The following is an 18002-nucleotide window of genomic DNA, read 5'->3' as shown; positions in this document are numbered from 1 at the left end:
CATTTATTTGTTTTTCATAATATTACTACTCCTACATTTAGGAGTAACTACTCCTACATTTATACAGTCCTAAAATTACACTCAGCCCTTTGAAGGCAACCGTAAGGCTGATGTGGCCCTTGGTGAAAATGAGTTTTACACCCCAAAATAAGGCTTGCTCTAGGAAGGACATGTTATTAAATTCTCAGTCAAAAGAAGAAACATGGACAGGTATTGTAAACGTCACAAAAAAAAAAAACAACAGACATAAGGCTGAAAGTTGTAAATAAGAAAAAGCACATGACACACTTCTTTCACCAGCAGTCAAGTTCTCTCACCAGCTTGCAGAAAAGCAGAGCAGACCATCTAAACCGTCTTCAGCATCAAAGAGTTTAATTAATTTTAGAAGTAAGATGAAGTTAATAGAACCTGGGCATTTAAGGTGGGCCAACTCTGCTTCTAACCAATTCTTTATCAAAATGCAAGTCTGCTACATGTCCTCTAGCCAACTGCGGTCTACCTACACCTGTGGAAGAAATAGTATTCACAATGGATTTACTGTGAAAGAAATAACTGAACAAAGTTCACAACTAGAGCTCACCTAATTTCCTTTTGCCTCCCTTCTCCATGAACTAAACATTGCCTCTAAAGCATATTCTTCTCTTAACCATTCTTTTTTTTATTCTTGTCAATATTTGCTATAGAGGAAACAAAAATGGCAGGTATGACAACTTAAGAGATGCAAAACAAGCAGCATGGCATGCAGGTCATAAGGAATACTTCTTGCTTAAATTTTTGCTATGACAGCACTCTATAAGCAACTTAGTATGATACAGATAATTAATGAAGGATTAGTCATAACTCTATAGCTAAAATTTATTTCACCTTTTTTAATATAATATAAAAATCCCATCATTGCTTTCCAAAAAATACATCATATTTTCCACAAACTTACAGTATATGGAGTGCAGAAGGAGTAGACAGTGTAAGAGCTGTTATTTCCCCATTATGCGTGAGGAATTAAGGTAGAAAATTAACACTGGCCTTTTCACACAAAAGTGGCGCATTTCCTTGCTATGAAAAAGGTTTTAAGGGTATGGAAGACAACATGCCGAGAACAGCACGTTAATTCTCTAGTCTCCATGAACATGGAAAATACTCCCTGCTTGCATAATTGCACTCTAGTAAGAGAGACATTTTGCCTACATTAGTGTATATGTGAGTGCTTTTTGTTTTGGAATTATAGAGTATTTTCAAAAATAGGTCACTGGAAACTGAGAATATTGCAGAAATGATTTGCTGGTCTCTGGAGAAGGCAGAGTCTGCAGTAACCTTATTCTATTAACAAGCCAATTTATGAGGTAGCATATGCTAGCTCTTAAAGATATTTTAAACTAGATATGTGGGTAGGGGCAGCAATTATAAGGAAGAGATGGGAGAGTTTCTGAAATATTTACCATGCAAAGAGAAGCAGAACTTCTATTATGGAAGTGCTGTAATCAGGCAATATATTCACACTAGACAAACATTTAAAAGGTGTCAAGTTTATGTCAAGATTTGTCATAATAAAAGAAAGCTACAGAAAACTCTAATTAAAACCATACCTTCTTCAGGTTTGTCCTCAGCTGCCCTCATCCTATAACTGACTTTAGTATGAAGAACTAAATTAACTTTCAAATCTTCATTGATATTCATTAAATATGTCAGAACAAAATTCTAAGATATTTTTTCTAGCCATAGAATATCCATTTTAGCAAAGAGTAACTTCATTATGGTACCTTGCACATCTGCAGAACTGCTATTTTTACAGGTGAAAACAGTTTACAGTCTACATACGCTTAATCACTCTTGTCTTTGCTGACACTGAGGATATGGTCATTCAAATGCATGCAATTGAGTTGCCATAATTGAATGAGCTACTTTCTATCAGCTCAGCTGTAGTAACTGACTATACGATTACTCTTAGCCTCTCTCAATTCTGAGATAACTGTGTCAGTTTTAAGCAACACTGACAAAAAGCTGTTTATTAGCACCTTTCACTTCCAAAGACCATAGAGCTCTTTTTCCTCCCAGCTTGCAGAGTTCTGATCCATCAGTGAAATTCAGCTACCAAGAAGGGATATGGTAACTATACTGTTCTGGATGAGCAATACCAAATTAAAAAAAAAGGGGGGGCGAGGAGGCAGGGGGAGAAAAAGCAACTGCTTCAAAACAGTAAGTGAATTGTAATTTACCAAAGTGTAACCACACAAGCAAATTATTATAAATAGGTTCCCATTCTCAAATCTGGCACTCTTATTTTAAAACATGGCACAAAAAAATCAGGGACCTCAGTCAAAAAAATGGCACCTTAACAGTAACTTAATCAAAAGATCTATCCTAGAGAATTGATTCAGCTCTCAGTGGAAGAAAAGGAACCCTCCAGTGGCAAGGTTTGCAGCAATGTATAGACAGATGCTCCACTTACTTCCCCTGGTATCTTGACCAAAGTTCAACTGACACCAAGAGAACTGTAGACTTGCTATTAAGATAACCTTGCTGTAGACTCTCAAAACATCTCCAGCTGCTCGTAGTATTTTATAAGTAGGTCTACCATACATTTGGATTTCTGCACATAAAACCAAGAATTCAGTCACTTGCGATTTCTGAATCTCACAGTGATCAATCAGATGAAGACTATTCAAGGTTGTGGATATCTGCAAATACTGGATAAAAGCATGATGGTGTTTCATTAATTGATGAAAATAGTTTTATGTCTTTAAAAGGTGCTGTTACAAAGGTAATAGAACAGTGTGTTGCAAGTCAGCTTTGATGATAAGAAGCCTATTACAGACACTGGCAATACATACCAACAATGGGAGAGAGAACAGTTATTAGTTCATTAAAAAAATTACGGTTACAATGAGGGTTGTGGAAGGATTAAAGTAGACGAGATTAGATGTAGGGGTTTTTGTTAATGTGCTCAAAATTACTAAAAATCAAATTTTTGTAACTTTAAGATTACTGATGTCAACTTTTTCACTACTTTGAGGCACTGGTATTAACTTTTTGATCTGCTATCGATGATAAGAAGCTCCTAAGTTTACCATCAAATTCAATAAAGAAAAAGTTAATAGCCTTTTATTTCCTTTATCGAGTTTACTTGGGCATATGGCAACAATGTGTGATTTATCAAATTCCCTCTGTCATGGAAGCCACTTTCTCCTGTTGCTTGGTAGATCCTTAACAGGGCAGCAAAATGTTTTTTATTAAAAAATAAGAAAATGCTATGAAACTGAGGCAACAGCTAAAACCAGCCATTTTTTGAAAGTGACAAAATGTTAAATTGTCAAGTTCGTCTTTATCCCATTAACTAATAAATCCTAATCTCCTTAATTAGCCATTCCTGTGCTGTATTTATTAGTACAAAGTTTCTGTCCAATCGAAGTTTTAGGATTCCATACTCCTACTGCTTAAAGTACTGGGGGAAAAAACAGTTGTGTTTGTTTTCAGATAAATACAACATTATATAATAAAATATGTTATGCTTATTGTTCTCATTACAAACTTCAAACTGAAGAACAGACTACATTTTAGGATCACCCATGTTAATAAGTTTGGCATATAATAAGTACATCCTCCTAAATCATCTAATAACTCAAGATACTGTTATAATATTTAGCTCTTACATAATCCTACAATTCACTTTAAGTTGCTTAGTTAACCACAGGATAAAATTAATTGGATAGGAGTTCTGCAAAAATATCTAGCTACCTGGTTCCCTCCTTTTGTTTGCCCTTTTATAACCCCAGTTGTACATATGAGTTTAATGGTGTAGGATTGCTCTTAATTTCCTCCTTCTACTTTGTCCCCCCAGGAGGCATCTGTTCTAAAAGCAGCCACTATATCTACCATGTGGATATCCAAATGGCCTTTACTATTTACTATGATTGCTTTTTTTTAACTCAAGACAAAGCATGGAAACATACATCTGTTCTTGAGAGTTATTCAGATCCACAAATGCACATTCTTGCTTTGGTTTTCAAGTTAGCCCTAAAAAATTAACTACATACCAAAATTAGATTTGTGTATTAATATCAATGAAGTTTAGGTTAAGCAGAGATTCAACATTTGAGATTTCAAAACAACAACCTGGAAGTTATTTATATTTTTAAGAACAAAATTTCAATTAATTTTATATCATTACTATGATACAATTATAATAATTTATACTGTACCTGAGCTCCATAAATATATTTATCCAGCATTTTGCCTCCTATTGTTTGTCCCCCTACATCCCACACTTGAAGAGTAACATTCAAATTTCCTGAAAAGAAAATTACACAGAAATTGTATAACCTGAACAATTTAAATAAAAAATAAAAATAAAAGATGTATTATCACAGCAGGTGATAATATCAACAGCATTAGCATTTTACAAGTATACAATAAATAGCAACTAAATTTCAACACAAAGATGAGTATCATCTCGAAAAAAAGCAACTTGTGTCCAGCTAAGTCATTTAGATGCATTAAAACTATAGCTAGACACTAACATATTTAATATTAACAGAAAAGAATTGGAACTGCATAAAGTATAACATTCCTGACTTAGGAATTATATAACATACTTCACTGAAGAAACATGTAAAACTTTACAGAGAAAGTTCTATAGTACAGTACTTGGAATTGAAAGGTAATACAATTAATGCCAACTTAATCAGATTATTTCACACTCTGTGTCCCTTCCCAATCCCTTCCCTTCAAGTTTTCTTTCAAATCTAGGAAAAAATCTGCATAGTAACTGCATTTTGGTAGTGATGCTCTTAGTATTACACAGTTAAAGAATTATATAGTTGACAGATTTTAAAATGGAATACTTACATCTAAGTTGAGGATGCAAACTATGATTATTTCCTCTACCCAACACCCCAAAGCAGGCAACTAAATGATTTACATATTTTCATCTTTGAAGAATCTACATCAAGAACAGATCTTTCTTTCTACTCTAAATAATCTTTAAGCGATGTTGAAGCTCTGAACAGGTTTTCAAAGTAACCAAAAAATCAGTGTAAATACAGAATATTTAATATCCTACAAGTCATACATGTTCTGCAAGCTAACAACTCAAACTCACAGACTAAACGTACACACAGCAATCTATGTCACCACATGCATACAAACATATTAAAGTATAATTTGGCTCATTTTGCACAGTAGGCAATGTTTACAAAACTGCACAGATTACCTGGAAGCACCAAGCTCTAGTATAGTAAGGCCTGATAAAGATTTTTCTAATCTACATAAAACTCAAACGACTTACATATTAATAACTATTCCACATACTTACAAATAATAATAACTGCCTATTAATTTCTTGACAACAATTGAGACTTGAGTGAAAAAGAACACATTATTTTGGGCTGCTAAGAAAGACATACTCTTAATTAAACTAGTTTATGTTATTAACAACTGAACTTTACACAATGTCATTTATTTAGCCATCACTTTGTAACTAACACATTCATATAAGTTATGCAAGTAAGTATGCTCCATGGAAATATATCCCAGCACTTGGTGAATATAACCAGCAAATTAGAGCCACATAGCAAATTAGAGTTACTTGTGGTATTAAACATGCCATATTATATTTTTATGATGCATCTTGCTTTAATCTGGTTAAACACACAGATTTCCTAAACTGCTGCTTTGGTCTCCAATAGATAGAGATGAATATGAGACAATCTATTCAAAGTACTTTTAAGCTACACTGAATTTTATCTAAGATAAAGAACTTCTACATGGAGCTTAGTAAACATATAAACATTCAAGTTCAATAAAGGTAACCTCTCACCGACTAAAAAGCTTCTTTGTTTTGACAGTGCATATACTATATATTAATTCATTAATTATTTTTAAAGCTTAGAACATATGTGACTGCAAACAATGCAGGAAAGTCTTCCACAAAGCATCTGGCAGGGATAAACAGGTGAATCCCCAGTCTGAGATGACTACGCATCCTCAGTGGGTAAACAAACTAAACCAAAAGCCCATCATGCCGCAGTATTCTACCCCTAACCTAGCTGTGTGTATTCTACTGGAAATTTACCATGCCATTCATGCCAGCTGTTTGGAAAAAAAGCTTTATAAATATTATCACTTTCAAACTCAACAATTTTCAGATGGCCAATTTTGAGTTCAAATGCTTCAAAAAGTTTCTAACTTCATTTTTCTTCCTAAGAGTAGCAATCATGCACACCATACTGGGCTTAGCATCTGGATAACAGTATGAAATTATCTGAGAAACTTTAATGCAGGAAGTGAAATTAAATTATCTAACAGTGACTGTTTAACTTAAAAATCTACTATAATGAATTATTTACTTCATTTCACTAACAACAGAAAAAGAAACTGGGGGGAAAAAAAAAGAGTTGGAATGTTCATTTAAGGTGAAGAGATTCTTCATTAAGACCTTACTAACTACTGAAATTGATGTTTATCATCTCCAGTGTAAAATGTTTCATATTCCTTTTTTTTTTTTTCCAGTTAGGTCCTGTAATATTTGCTTCGTACTCAGATCAATTTTGGGGGAGAAAGAAAGATGTTAGAATTATTCTAACAGAAGGAAAAAATCCAGACAATTTGCCTAGCAAATATTTAATTAACGACTACGATAGTAGCATATGAAATTTTCTACAAAGAGTTTGAAATCTTCTCTTTTTTTCATAGATTTAAGAGGAACATACAAACCAGGGAATGACAATAGAAGAAAAACAAACCAAGCATAAGAAGATAGTGCTTAGAAACAAGGGTAATATATCAATAAAAATAAATTAAGAATGCCATATAAATAGTATGTAATACATTGATAAGGAACAAGAAAACACTAGCACTTCTTCACTCTGTACAAAATGCACACAAGTACTAAGTTAAAACATCTGAGGCAACACAGTGCAGGTATCTAGATTGTTTCTGGTATGAAATGAAGCCACTAGGCTGATTCAGCAGTGATCCTGCGAAGTAAACTTGCTGCATTGCTTAACCTTACTTAAAATGCTGCACAGTCAAGATAGAACTAAAAACATGAGTCTGCCCACTTTTTGCAGTGATGACTTTAAAAAAACATCCTTTTAACAGAAGAATACTGTTTACTGGATGGCACCTACAACCTTCCTAAAAGTATCTGACTATAGCTCTTAAAAATCTCTTATCAGCAGACCCTCTGACTAACAGATACACTATTTAAGCACTAAAATCTACACCATGGTTGCATCCAGACTATACAAGATACTGTCAATAAATACACTAAAATGGATTTGCATTTAAAAAAATATTTTGAACAATCTGCATGAAAATAAATTGTCAAGAGCTGAACACTAGAAGTCACATTGTTCAAAATTCATGAAGGGATTTACTGTTTGTATTAAATCGTATTGTTTTACCATGTAAAATAATTTCTTTTTTTACTGCAAAACTGCATCAGTTACTAAAACAACTGGTGACAAATACCACTTTCATTTTTAAAAAGAAAAAAAAACAAAACAGAAAAACAGTACTTTATTTTACAAGCTAAAAAGCATTTCTAATGTGGCCTAGTATAAACATCTTTGCAATTCAAGAAATCAGTAATTTTAATTTCTGAAATCTTTGCTTATACTTAAGGAAAAAATTTTTAAAAAATCAACTACTGAACCAGTTATTCATTTATTCTCCTAATAAGCAAGAGAAATTGAGGCTTTTTTCTGCTGATACACAAATTATAATTTCTGTGCAGCACTATGAATTGACCTTTCAAGTAAACTTAGCAGCTCTGCAAAAGCAGAACTAATCAAGAAATTTAAAAAATCCGCTTGCATAAGTAATGCTTCCCATGCCAGTATTTAGAAATTTTATCTCCCTCCCCTCTCACTCGCCCCAACAAGTTCATCTTACCTACAAAGCACAGAAATCCAGATATACCTAAACACATATACAGGCACAGGCAAAAACTGATTGACAACGTACAGAAAAATGCTTCTTCCTGACTATGAATACATTCCCTTTTGTTAATGATAAATGAGGAAAATAGATGTACAGACTGCTGCTTTGGTGTTATTTTCATCTACATTCTGATTTTATTACAAAATAAACCAGAAGAAATTAAAACATGAATGCATCAATAGTTGATAATTTTCCAAACCTTCTACTCAACAAGAGTATTTAGAATCCCAGTAATGTACTAATAGCTTCTGTATGCTTAACAGCTGGAAAAAAAACTTGCAAAATACAAGTTCTCAGCATGCACACTACATGATTTGTGTACACATTCCACTTGCAAGTACTGCTATTAAGTATTATGCACACTGGTATTTTTAGAGGCATGAGCAGGACAATAAAAAAAATTATGCTGTTGATTTTATGGAGAAATAAGCACTGAAATTTGGTACTTTATCACTCACCAGATACTAAAAAAGCACAGCAAAAGGGCCAAACCAAAATAGTGAATGCAGGAATAGTCTGAAAAGATTATTCTGTTTCACTGAAGAAAATATATAAACATAATCAAGAAATTATTAGCAATGTAATTTTAACAAAATAAGTTCAAGAACTGTATGTATTTTCTTACACATTGAGGTTATAGCTAAAATGCTTCATTTCTGGGTTTGCTTCCCTTCCTATCCTCCACCAGGGAAAAAGACACAACTACATGACTTGCATCAACTTTTATCAAATCTCACTACAAGCTTTAATAATTACATATACTTTCCTTAACTACTTCTAATTTCTGAAGCCAGAAGAAAACACATTTAATGAAATACTTTCATACTTAGAAATTGAGCAACCACAATCCAATGAAAAGACTTATTTCAAACCCTCAATTGTTCAGAGACAAACTTCTACCCACAACTATTCTTTTTTAATTATTTCTTTGCATTTTCCATGCAGTGTGCTGCAACTGCCATCTAAATAGTTTCTTTGCCATCATGAAGGGAAACATCTTGAATGCTCAACCTGTATTTTTATGAGTGCCGAGGGACCCTAAATTTTAGTGGTCTATTAAATGCCAGCAATTTCATGCTGCCTTGCATAAAACAGCATTCACATATTAGAGCACTGCGATTCCATAGCTGCATTATGCTTCTCTCACACAACTCAAATACGAGTTGTGTATTTCATTTAAAAAAAAAAATTCTTTCAGGACACATACTGTTCCAATGAATGTATTTAAAGTTGCCTTTCATTGTTGCATGTTACACTATCCACATGGAAAGTGAGTATACTCAAATAGAGATAATAAAAATCACTAATGTAGATAGCATTCCTTTTATTTAAATTCTGTGTTTTTCTTAAAGATATAAGTTGCAAATGCATAACGCTTTGTCACCTGGCAAGAATATACTAACATTTTCTCTGATTAACCTGATTTACTTTGCCATAAAAATCACTGTACTAAGCTTATTTAGTACACATTACTTTGAAAAATCTCCTTCTGCAAGTCTTCTGCTGCTGCCCAACCTTTCAGTGTTAGTTTTTGTTCTCTTACCTGGCAATATTATCCTTTTCAAGAAGAAGTCCAGTCCCATGGTTTGTTTATACTGCTTTCCAAATGTTTCTTGGGCAAAACGCGTAGCTAAGGATGTCTAAAACAGAACAATATCCAATTAAGTTGCAATTTTAAACAGCCAAAAAACTCGATGATAAATCATGATATAAAGTTAAGCACTTTCTAAATCAATGCATGCTGACACTGTTCATGGGTTTGGAGTGACAAGCATTACATCCAGTTTCAACATACTAAGAGGAGGTGGCAAAGGCTACTAATATACGCAAAAAGAAGCAAGGTGCATATTTCCTTTTTATTTCAAAGACACTGTGATAGTCATATCACAAAATATCACACAGATTTGAATGAGGTATCATTACACACTCAAACTCACACAAATCTAAATGAAACTATCCATATCCGAAGACATTATTATTTTTGAAAAAGCATTCATTTCCAAAACAAGGGTCCTTCCCTTGTACAGAACACCATGATCCCAGACCAACTTTCTGGGAGGGAACAGAGATCTGCACAGTGCAGAGTCCCACAGGAGCTTCAAGTGTGGCAGATTCCTGCCCCTGTACATCAGAGTTTCGGGATCAGGGATTACACAAAGTCTAAGATAGGAAGAGAACTTTCTTGCACACACAAAAAACTAAACTCACATTAAGAATCACATTTGCAGAATCATTCCTTTAAGCAGAATCTTGGAAACTTATTTCTTTAATTTATATTTTGTGTATTTATGAAAGTAGACCAATAGACTGTTGACCTAATAAAGGATCAGCTTTTACTACATACTACTAAAAGTATACACAACCAACCTACACAGAGTAATGAAGCAAGGCATTTATATTCTTTCACCAGAAATTTAAGTTTTCCATGCAAGGAAAAAAAAAAAAGGAAACAAGGCAACAAAGAAACAAAAAAAAAAGAAGAAAGAGAAAGATGCTCCACAATCTAAGGTAGAAAATAAAGGAAAGAAGAAAAAAGAAGTGCAACTACAAAGAATACAGAAGTCTGTATTGTGGAAAAAAATTAAATATTGTATTAAAAATGTATATCACATAGATAATATACATCCTACATCAAACTAGTGATGTATGCTCACAAATCTCTTGTTGACATGACATCTGAGAAAATGAAAACAAAGTAACTGCAGAAAGAAAAAAAATAAATATGCATTTACATATATAGGAGGAAAAAAGCCTGACAACCTCACAAAACCCATCACTGTCTGAGAAATCTCAAAATGGACAAAAGGGAATTTTTTTTGCCAGCCTTCCATTCATCAAGACCCCAAGCAATTAGTCATATCAATTGTTATTAGAAATTGCTGTTAGAGCACATTTCGTTTAAAAATACAATAGCAAAATAATGCAAATAGTTCTGAAAAATTAAAACAGGCAAGTTATATTAATAGAACAGTTATAACAAAGATCTAAATTACGCTAATAATGACAAAAGTACACAGGAAGAAAAGGTAACTTACTCTTTTTGTTTGCATGAAAACCAGAGCTCCAGCACTAAAGCTCAGCATAAATAGGCAAACAATTGTTAATCTATCAAATTACCTGTAACCAATAACACAAGATTTACTGTTTTCTTGTTTTTATATCACATTTATATTCCTATCACTGCCATATAGATAGTAAATGAAATTTTGATATCAGAAGGTATGTCTAGGAAGTAATAAAAAAATCAAAAAGACTATGGCAACATTTTCATTTACTTCAAACTCAAGCCCTGAGAGGATTACAAATAAATAAATAAATAGGAAAAAAAGCAAGTAAACTAGAAATAGCATGATTATGCTTATATAATTATATCACTGTGGAAAGTGTGACGACCACAGAGGATGAATCGTAAGAAGATTCTTCTGCCTACAGCTATGTGACAGTAATACTAACACCACGCACTAAAGAAAAGTCAGTGAGGATTTAGACTGCAATACTAAAAAAAAAAAAAAGCAGTAGAACTGATTCTTTCAGTCACAATAGCATGTTAAGATTACAAAGACATTATTTTTAATCTGTTATGACCTTAAAGATGTAGATAATAATAAGAACATTGCAGGAATGCACCATACAGTCTTATCTTTGAAATTTTCCTTTTCAGAAAAGTCACTAGTACCCAGAGTACAGAATAAAATATTATCTGACTATATCATAGTATTCTGTGTTCTTCAACGCACTCATTTAGATCCCCATTAAATAAGCAACCACTCCCTTCTAGTTTTAAGGGCTCAGTAAATATTAGCTTTATCACTCTGTGACACTCAATATTCCCTAGAGGGGTTCTAGGGGTGTTAGTAAAAATAAACAACATACATTCAATTTACAGCCAACCAATAAGAGCAGCAAGTAATCAACAGCACAGTAAAATCCTCTTAAACAGTTTTCCTCTCCTATGCTCTTGAATGCAAAGGAATTTACAGTAGAAAATCATTGACTAACTCCTTTTTATTTTTTTTTCTAATAAATGTTAGAGCTCAAGGAAGGTGTTGGATTACCAGACTAGAGTCCTCTATTTATTCACAGAACAAGCATTTTTTTCACAAAATACTAAGAGCAACAGTCCAAACTTCTCAACAACGGTAAACAGAGAATTTGTGTAAATGCATATTCAAGTACCTCTACAATGCAAACACTCCCTTCAATCCTAAAATTGTTCTCTGCCATGCTTGCCATAAAAGATTCTGCATGACAGTTTTGCCTGTAAGGATATGTGGAGTACAATCCACACAAAAAAATAAAAGTTAAATAACAATTCACCAGAATAGTAGCTATAAAAATAAATAAGTGATCAGTGACCTTTTTTTAAAAAAAAAGATTATGTGCCATTCATAAAATTGCAGCCGTTAAACTAGAGACAGATGATATCAAGAAGGCTCTGGTTCTTCACATCTCTACAAAGACAACCAGGCCACCAACTTTTATAGCAGACTTTCTATTAGACCCAGTTTGGCAGGTTCACACATTTGTCTTAAATATTTAAAAGCAAATGTTTATATGCTGTTCTGAATACCAATACACTATTGAAGGCTGGCATTATAAAGTCCCTCCTTTCAGACAAAAAAAATATCTTCAGGTTCTAACATACAGCAATCAAGACAGCACTAAAAATAATACATAAAAATTACAGTATTCTAAGTAAAAAATCCAATGGGATATTTGGGAAGGCATTTTTTGAAAGAAACATGCAATTAAACCTCACAGGTGAAGCAAGACAACTTCTTGCTTCTGTTTTTCAATGTCAACAACTGACAGTACAAACTGCTGACATGCTGTTCCTAAACACCTGGATACTGAGTAAACAGAAAAAAGCAAACAATATTTATTACATAGTAGCAGACAGGTCAAATAGAACAAGCCACGATAGCCAGCTCTGACTCTGACTACTCACCAGGATAACACGGAAAGTTGTATAAAAAAACCCTCCCAATGACAATTCTTTGAGTACAATCCTATAGAAGAAAGCTTTCAGAAAGTAATGCCAAAGTGTAGTAGCATAGTTGTAAGAAGAAAAAGTAAAACAAAAATTCAATGAAAGGCAAGCATATATTTCTGAAGCCATGAATTTCCATTCACATACCAACTTTCCCAGGCAATTAGGAATGCACTTTGCAAAAAGCAACACATGCCTGTCCCTTCCCACACTCCCTTCTAGAACACCAATGCCATTCTCCAAGCACAGCAACGTTCATCCCTCAGTCACATCCTATCCCTACTGGCAAGAATTTTAAGACAGACAAAATGAAAATAAATACCAGGCTAAATAACTAAATGTTTTAACTAGCATAAAAACACTTAACTGTCCAACACAGAGAACTTCTCACTGAGAACAGCCTAGCTTTATGGGGGGGAGTATTTTGTGAACAAACGAAGCAGTTCTGTCATCTGAAGCTGATGTCTTTCTACCCCACTTCTATCTACTGATGAAACTTTATTCACTGAAAAAGATAAAATTACCAAGACTTTTTGACATTAGACATGCATCTATGAAGCTAGGACAGTCTGCACAGGACACCCGATGCAGTTTTCCATTTGCAAGACTAAACAGTGACGACAAAGTTTTTGCCGACATCGACTAAGTTTTTGAGCCCATGTGTAACAACAAGATCCAAAATTAGCACAATGCTTAAAAACTTGGTATCCTAAAAAATCCTGAAGTAGGACACCACTCTGTCTTCCAGCTTGTGTAAATTCTCACACCAGGTTGAGCATTCGCTCTTTCATTTTCATCATCTGTTGTTAAGAGCAGAAGGAAACGGTAGGATGTTTCTGCTATTGTACTTTAGTCCCAGTTGCAATGGATGGCAGAAACAAAGACTCTCGGCTGCTTTGTTCCTCCTGCACACATATTTTTCAGGACTGCCCCGTGAATAGCTCCGAGATTTGCTTCCAAAGGCCCAAAACGGTTTTCAATGGTAGCAAATTAGAGTGGTTCTAGCTTAAATCAGCATCATTATAAACTTCAATATTAAACCAACCTGTGCACAACAAGAGTAGAAATATTTGGATCATAATGTCATTTATTTCAATCCATACTAGCACTGCTTATTTTAATGGAAAATTATTTTGGCTGAGGAAGAGTAGGTTGATTTTAAAAAAAATAGATGCATAAGGCTGTTGTGTGTATATATGTTCCATCCTGTAATCCAAATCAAAGAGCCAGCTGATACTAATAATTGTTATTTATTTTCACCTGATGCTGTCTCTGCTTCCAATTTATCTTCAGATTATTTTCCTAGTTTGTCTAGTTAATTAAAATCATCCTCTATTATTATCTTCTTACTAACCAATCTTGCCTTCCTCAACTTTTCTTTTTGACAATTTACTATTTCTTTACCATCTCTACTTTGTCCTAATACTTTTTCGGATTCTACTCTGTCTGTCTCACTCTTCTCATTCCTTCGTCCCTTTCCACTCTACTATCCTTAGAGCTTGTTCCACTACTGCTTATTCCTGCCCGTAAAATTCTAAGTATCCAAATATTCATTCAGCCACCACAAAACAAATTAATAGCAGCACAACATCCCCCCCTTGCCTCATGGATAGAGCAATTCCTAGCTAGTGGAAACACAAACATTACCCTGAGCATGAACTGACACTGATTTGTTTTTAAACTGCTACCAACCGATGCACAGAACCTGAATCACATTGCTTCTAAACAACAGGCGAGGAAAAAGAAATTAAGTTTTCACCTTCAGCCAGCTGACTCACAAAGACATGAATTTTTTTCCTCTGGAGAACCAAAGACCAGACAGCCCCAGATGGCCAAGAGGGAGGGATTCTTTTTTTTTTTTGGCCGGAGGGAAGCAATGAAGTCAAATATGAACATCTCACATTAAACATGAGACGCAATATTTCAAAGATATATTCCATTATTTTCTATACTACTCCTGGCCAATAATCCCAGCAACAGAGGAAGAGAAAAACCAATGTCTTGTACAGTAAATGAGAGGGTAAGTATACATATGTGTAAAGACCAGATGTGGACCAGATGTGAGAGTCAGGCTATTTAGAGTTGAAAACATATCGACATGCATGTTTCAACAAGTAAGCAGAAAGATTAGCCAACAAAGGAGAGGAACCTCAACAATTTAGTCTTCTGAGTTGCTTGAAACAGCACTAGGTACATTTTATCCTTCCATTCCATGACCCAGTCACTACTTTATTTTTACAAGATCTTACAATAAATCTATTATTGCAAGTGTTTGCTGTTAGGCCATAGGATAGCTGGAAGAAGCCTCTATTACAGCATCATCTAGGGGGGACAGGAGGAAAAGCAGCCCACCATAGCATAGCTGCTGATGATGAAAAATAAAGTGCACTTGAAGCACAGGATTCCTAGAGCCAGCAGGAGATTCAGTGAGTGGCAGGTCCTGTGTGAGAGGTAGGAACCAGCAGGAATATGCATCAAAACTCAAGAACGCTTGAAAATCCACAATTGGCGAGAGGTCTTGCCACAAGGTGCTGAACAGCAGTAGAGAAAGAATTCCTCAGTTTGAATGGAAAACTCCTGGGGAACACTATCAGTGAAACAGCACTTCAGCTGTCAATCCTGTGCATTCATTATGCTTCTCAGCACATAGTGGCTTGGAATTGCCCATCTACTGACTCAGATGAAAACAATACTACTTCAGGCTGGGTTTAGAATCGCTGGAGACAAACAATATTTTGTTTCTTCATAGAGCTCTGCATAAGTAAGTTAGCAAAACTACGCATGCACTTTAACTAAGAGCTTATTTCTACTAATGGCAGGTGGTTCATTTAAACCACTCCTAAGAATACTTCTAGAGTTCATCAGAACTGTGAGACAGGCAGACTTCTGCCTCCTTGTGTTTTCAAGTTAATGACAGAGGAAAAACTGTATTCTTCAAATATACAATAAAACTTGAATGTGTATCTGACAGGCTACATATTGCAATAGATGTGTTCACACGTGTAAGCAAAGATCAGTGGTTATTTCCATGGGTAAGAAAGCACCCTCTCTTTTGCCTAACTTGGTCTCTGCTTGTCAAAATTATTCTTTCAAAATGACAAGTATAACTTGTTTATAAACAAACTGCTTATATATAGTACTTAATTATGTTCATTATAGATAGAAAAAAAAATAAACCTAGAAATCACAAACAAAGACTAAACTGACCCAGAAGAAGGTCTTCCTTCCAACCTCTGAAACAGTAACTCAAACAGATGCAAACTGTTCTATCCTCCTCAGGAGGCTATTAGCCCTGCAGCCGAAATGAAGAGAGCCTGGAGACTCAGCTGAGCACCCTTCCCTGCTCGCCATTTCGGCGGGAACCGCGGATTCCCGTGCCCAACCCCGACCCCAGCCCGCCTCGGGCACCGCCAGCCGCTCAGAACAGCTCTGGGCTCTGCCAGCAGCTCCAGCCGAGCGATCGCCCGTCACCAACCCGTGGTCCGCAGCGCCCGGGGATCGCTGGGAAACGCCGCACCAGGCAGCTCCATAGTAATTAGGTTATTAGCCGCTCATTTTATTATGGCTCAAGAAAATTGGATTAAATCCGTGTAGGTCGGTCTGCTGACCAAGGCTCTTCGGGGGCTACGAGAGGACAGAAGCCCCGGTGGAGGGTTTCGATGCGGAGCACGGAGCGGATACGGGCGGCCCCGGAGCGAAGCGCCCGGCTCTGCCTGCCGGGGAGCGGCGGGGGCCCGCCCGGCTCTCCGTCACGGCCCCGCCGCACATACGGGGCAGAGCACGCAGAGACGTGCACGGCCGGGGTGACGAGGGAGCGGTCAGCCAGCGGCACGCCGCCGAGTGTCGCGACAACGGCAGCACAGCAAACTGGCAGCCGCCACGGGCTGCTCCCTCCTCAGCAGGAGGGCCGGCGGGAGCACTGAGAGGGAAGGCCGGGAAGGGGGCTCGGGGCACCGCGGCAGCGGAGAGGAGCGGAGCGGAGCGCTGCCGGCGGGGCCGGCACTGACCTTGCCAGTGGTGCCGTCCCCCAGCACCACTAGCTTGAGCTGGCGGTCCGGACCCTCCTCCTCCTCCGAGTCCGACATGATCTGTACGCCCCCGGCGGGGAAGGAGAAGAGGCGGAGGGCAGTGGGGAGGGACGGGGTGCAGGAGCAAGGAAGGGAAGGGGGAAAGAGGCGAGCGCCGCGCTCACTGAACCGGCAGCGGTGTAGAGGCCGGAGCCGCCATCTTCCCTCAGCGCGCCTGCCGTCGCTATGGCCCGCACGGGACGAAACCAACGAGAGAACGGAGGGAAGGGGGAGAGGATAGCTCGTGGGCGGCAGCTACAGCAACAAGTCCAACAGCCGCTGCGGGCGCAAGCGGGAGCACCTGCGACGGCCTCACTTTTGTCTCCCCCTCCGTCCCCCGGCGGCGGCGCCGCGAATGGTTCAGCCCATCCCTCCGCTGCGCGCAGCGGTGGTTTAGCCCCGGAGTGACGCCCCGCGCGGTAACTAAGGAACGGGGAGGTCAGAGGTGACGGGGCGGGCGGGCGGGGATACCAGGGGCGCTCCGCCATCCCGAGTGCCCGGCTCCGCGGTGCGGGGCTCTGGTGCGTGCACGGCGGTGGCCGCCCCTCCGAGCCCCGCGGGGGCCTCCCGGGAAGGGCAGCTCTGGCGGGACAGTTAGAGGCTTACAACAGGAGAATAAAACCCGGTTCGTTCCCGGAGACGTCTCCGAGGGCAGAAACCGGCCGCCTGCGGTGCCTCCCTGCAGACGCGATCCGCCCCAGCCCAGGGGCTGCGTTTTCATTCTGCCCACAATCCGCCTCCGTGGGCGAGCCCCTTTCGTGGCTGGGCTTCTCCACAGCAACAAGGCGTGTTAATATTTTTAAAGAAATGAGCTAGCACAGAAAGCAAACCTGAATATTTTTAAAGAAATGAGCTAGCACAGAAAGCAAACCTCACAGCAGCGCACGGAGCCCAGCCTGGTTTCCCCACATTGCAGCTCGGCTGCTGCTGGCAGCTCTTTGCCCAACCTTCTCCTAAACCCCCTGGGCAGGGTCACTGACACTTTCTTACATAATCTACTCAGAACT

General features: G+C 37.5%; 1 protein-coding gene across 1 annotated transcript in view; it reads right to left on the bottom strand.

The window, feature by feature from the left end:
- The window catches only part of RAB28 (RAB28, member RAS oncogene family), a gene marked incomplete at both ends in the record, with an annotated part of 62590 nt that extends 45577 nt beyond the window's left edge, over positions 1 to 17013 (bottom strand). The window contains 3 exons of the mRNA XM_080343816.1: positions 4197 to 4285; positions 9482 to 9578; positions 16936 to 17013. Of these exons, the coding sequence (XP_080199942.1) occupies positions 4197 to 4285; positions 9482 to 9578; positions 16936 to 17013 (264 nt within the window). The remainder of the gene's footprint in view (positions 1 to 4196; positions 4286 to 9481; positions 9579 to 16935) is intronic.
- Positions 17014 to 18002: the final 989 nt, after the last annotated feature.

The sequence above is a fragment of the Nesoenas mayeri genome (genome assembly GCF_963082525.1).
Source record: "Nesoenas mayeri genome assembly, chromosome: 4".
NCBI lineage: Eukaryota > Metazoa > Chordata > Aves > Columbiformes > Columbidae > Nesoenas > Nesoenas mayeri.
This window is presented reverse-complemented; position numbering and strand designations above follow the sequence as displayed.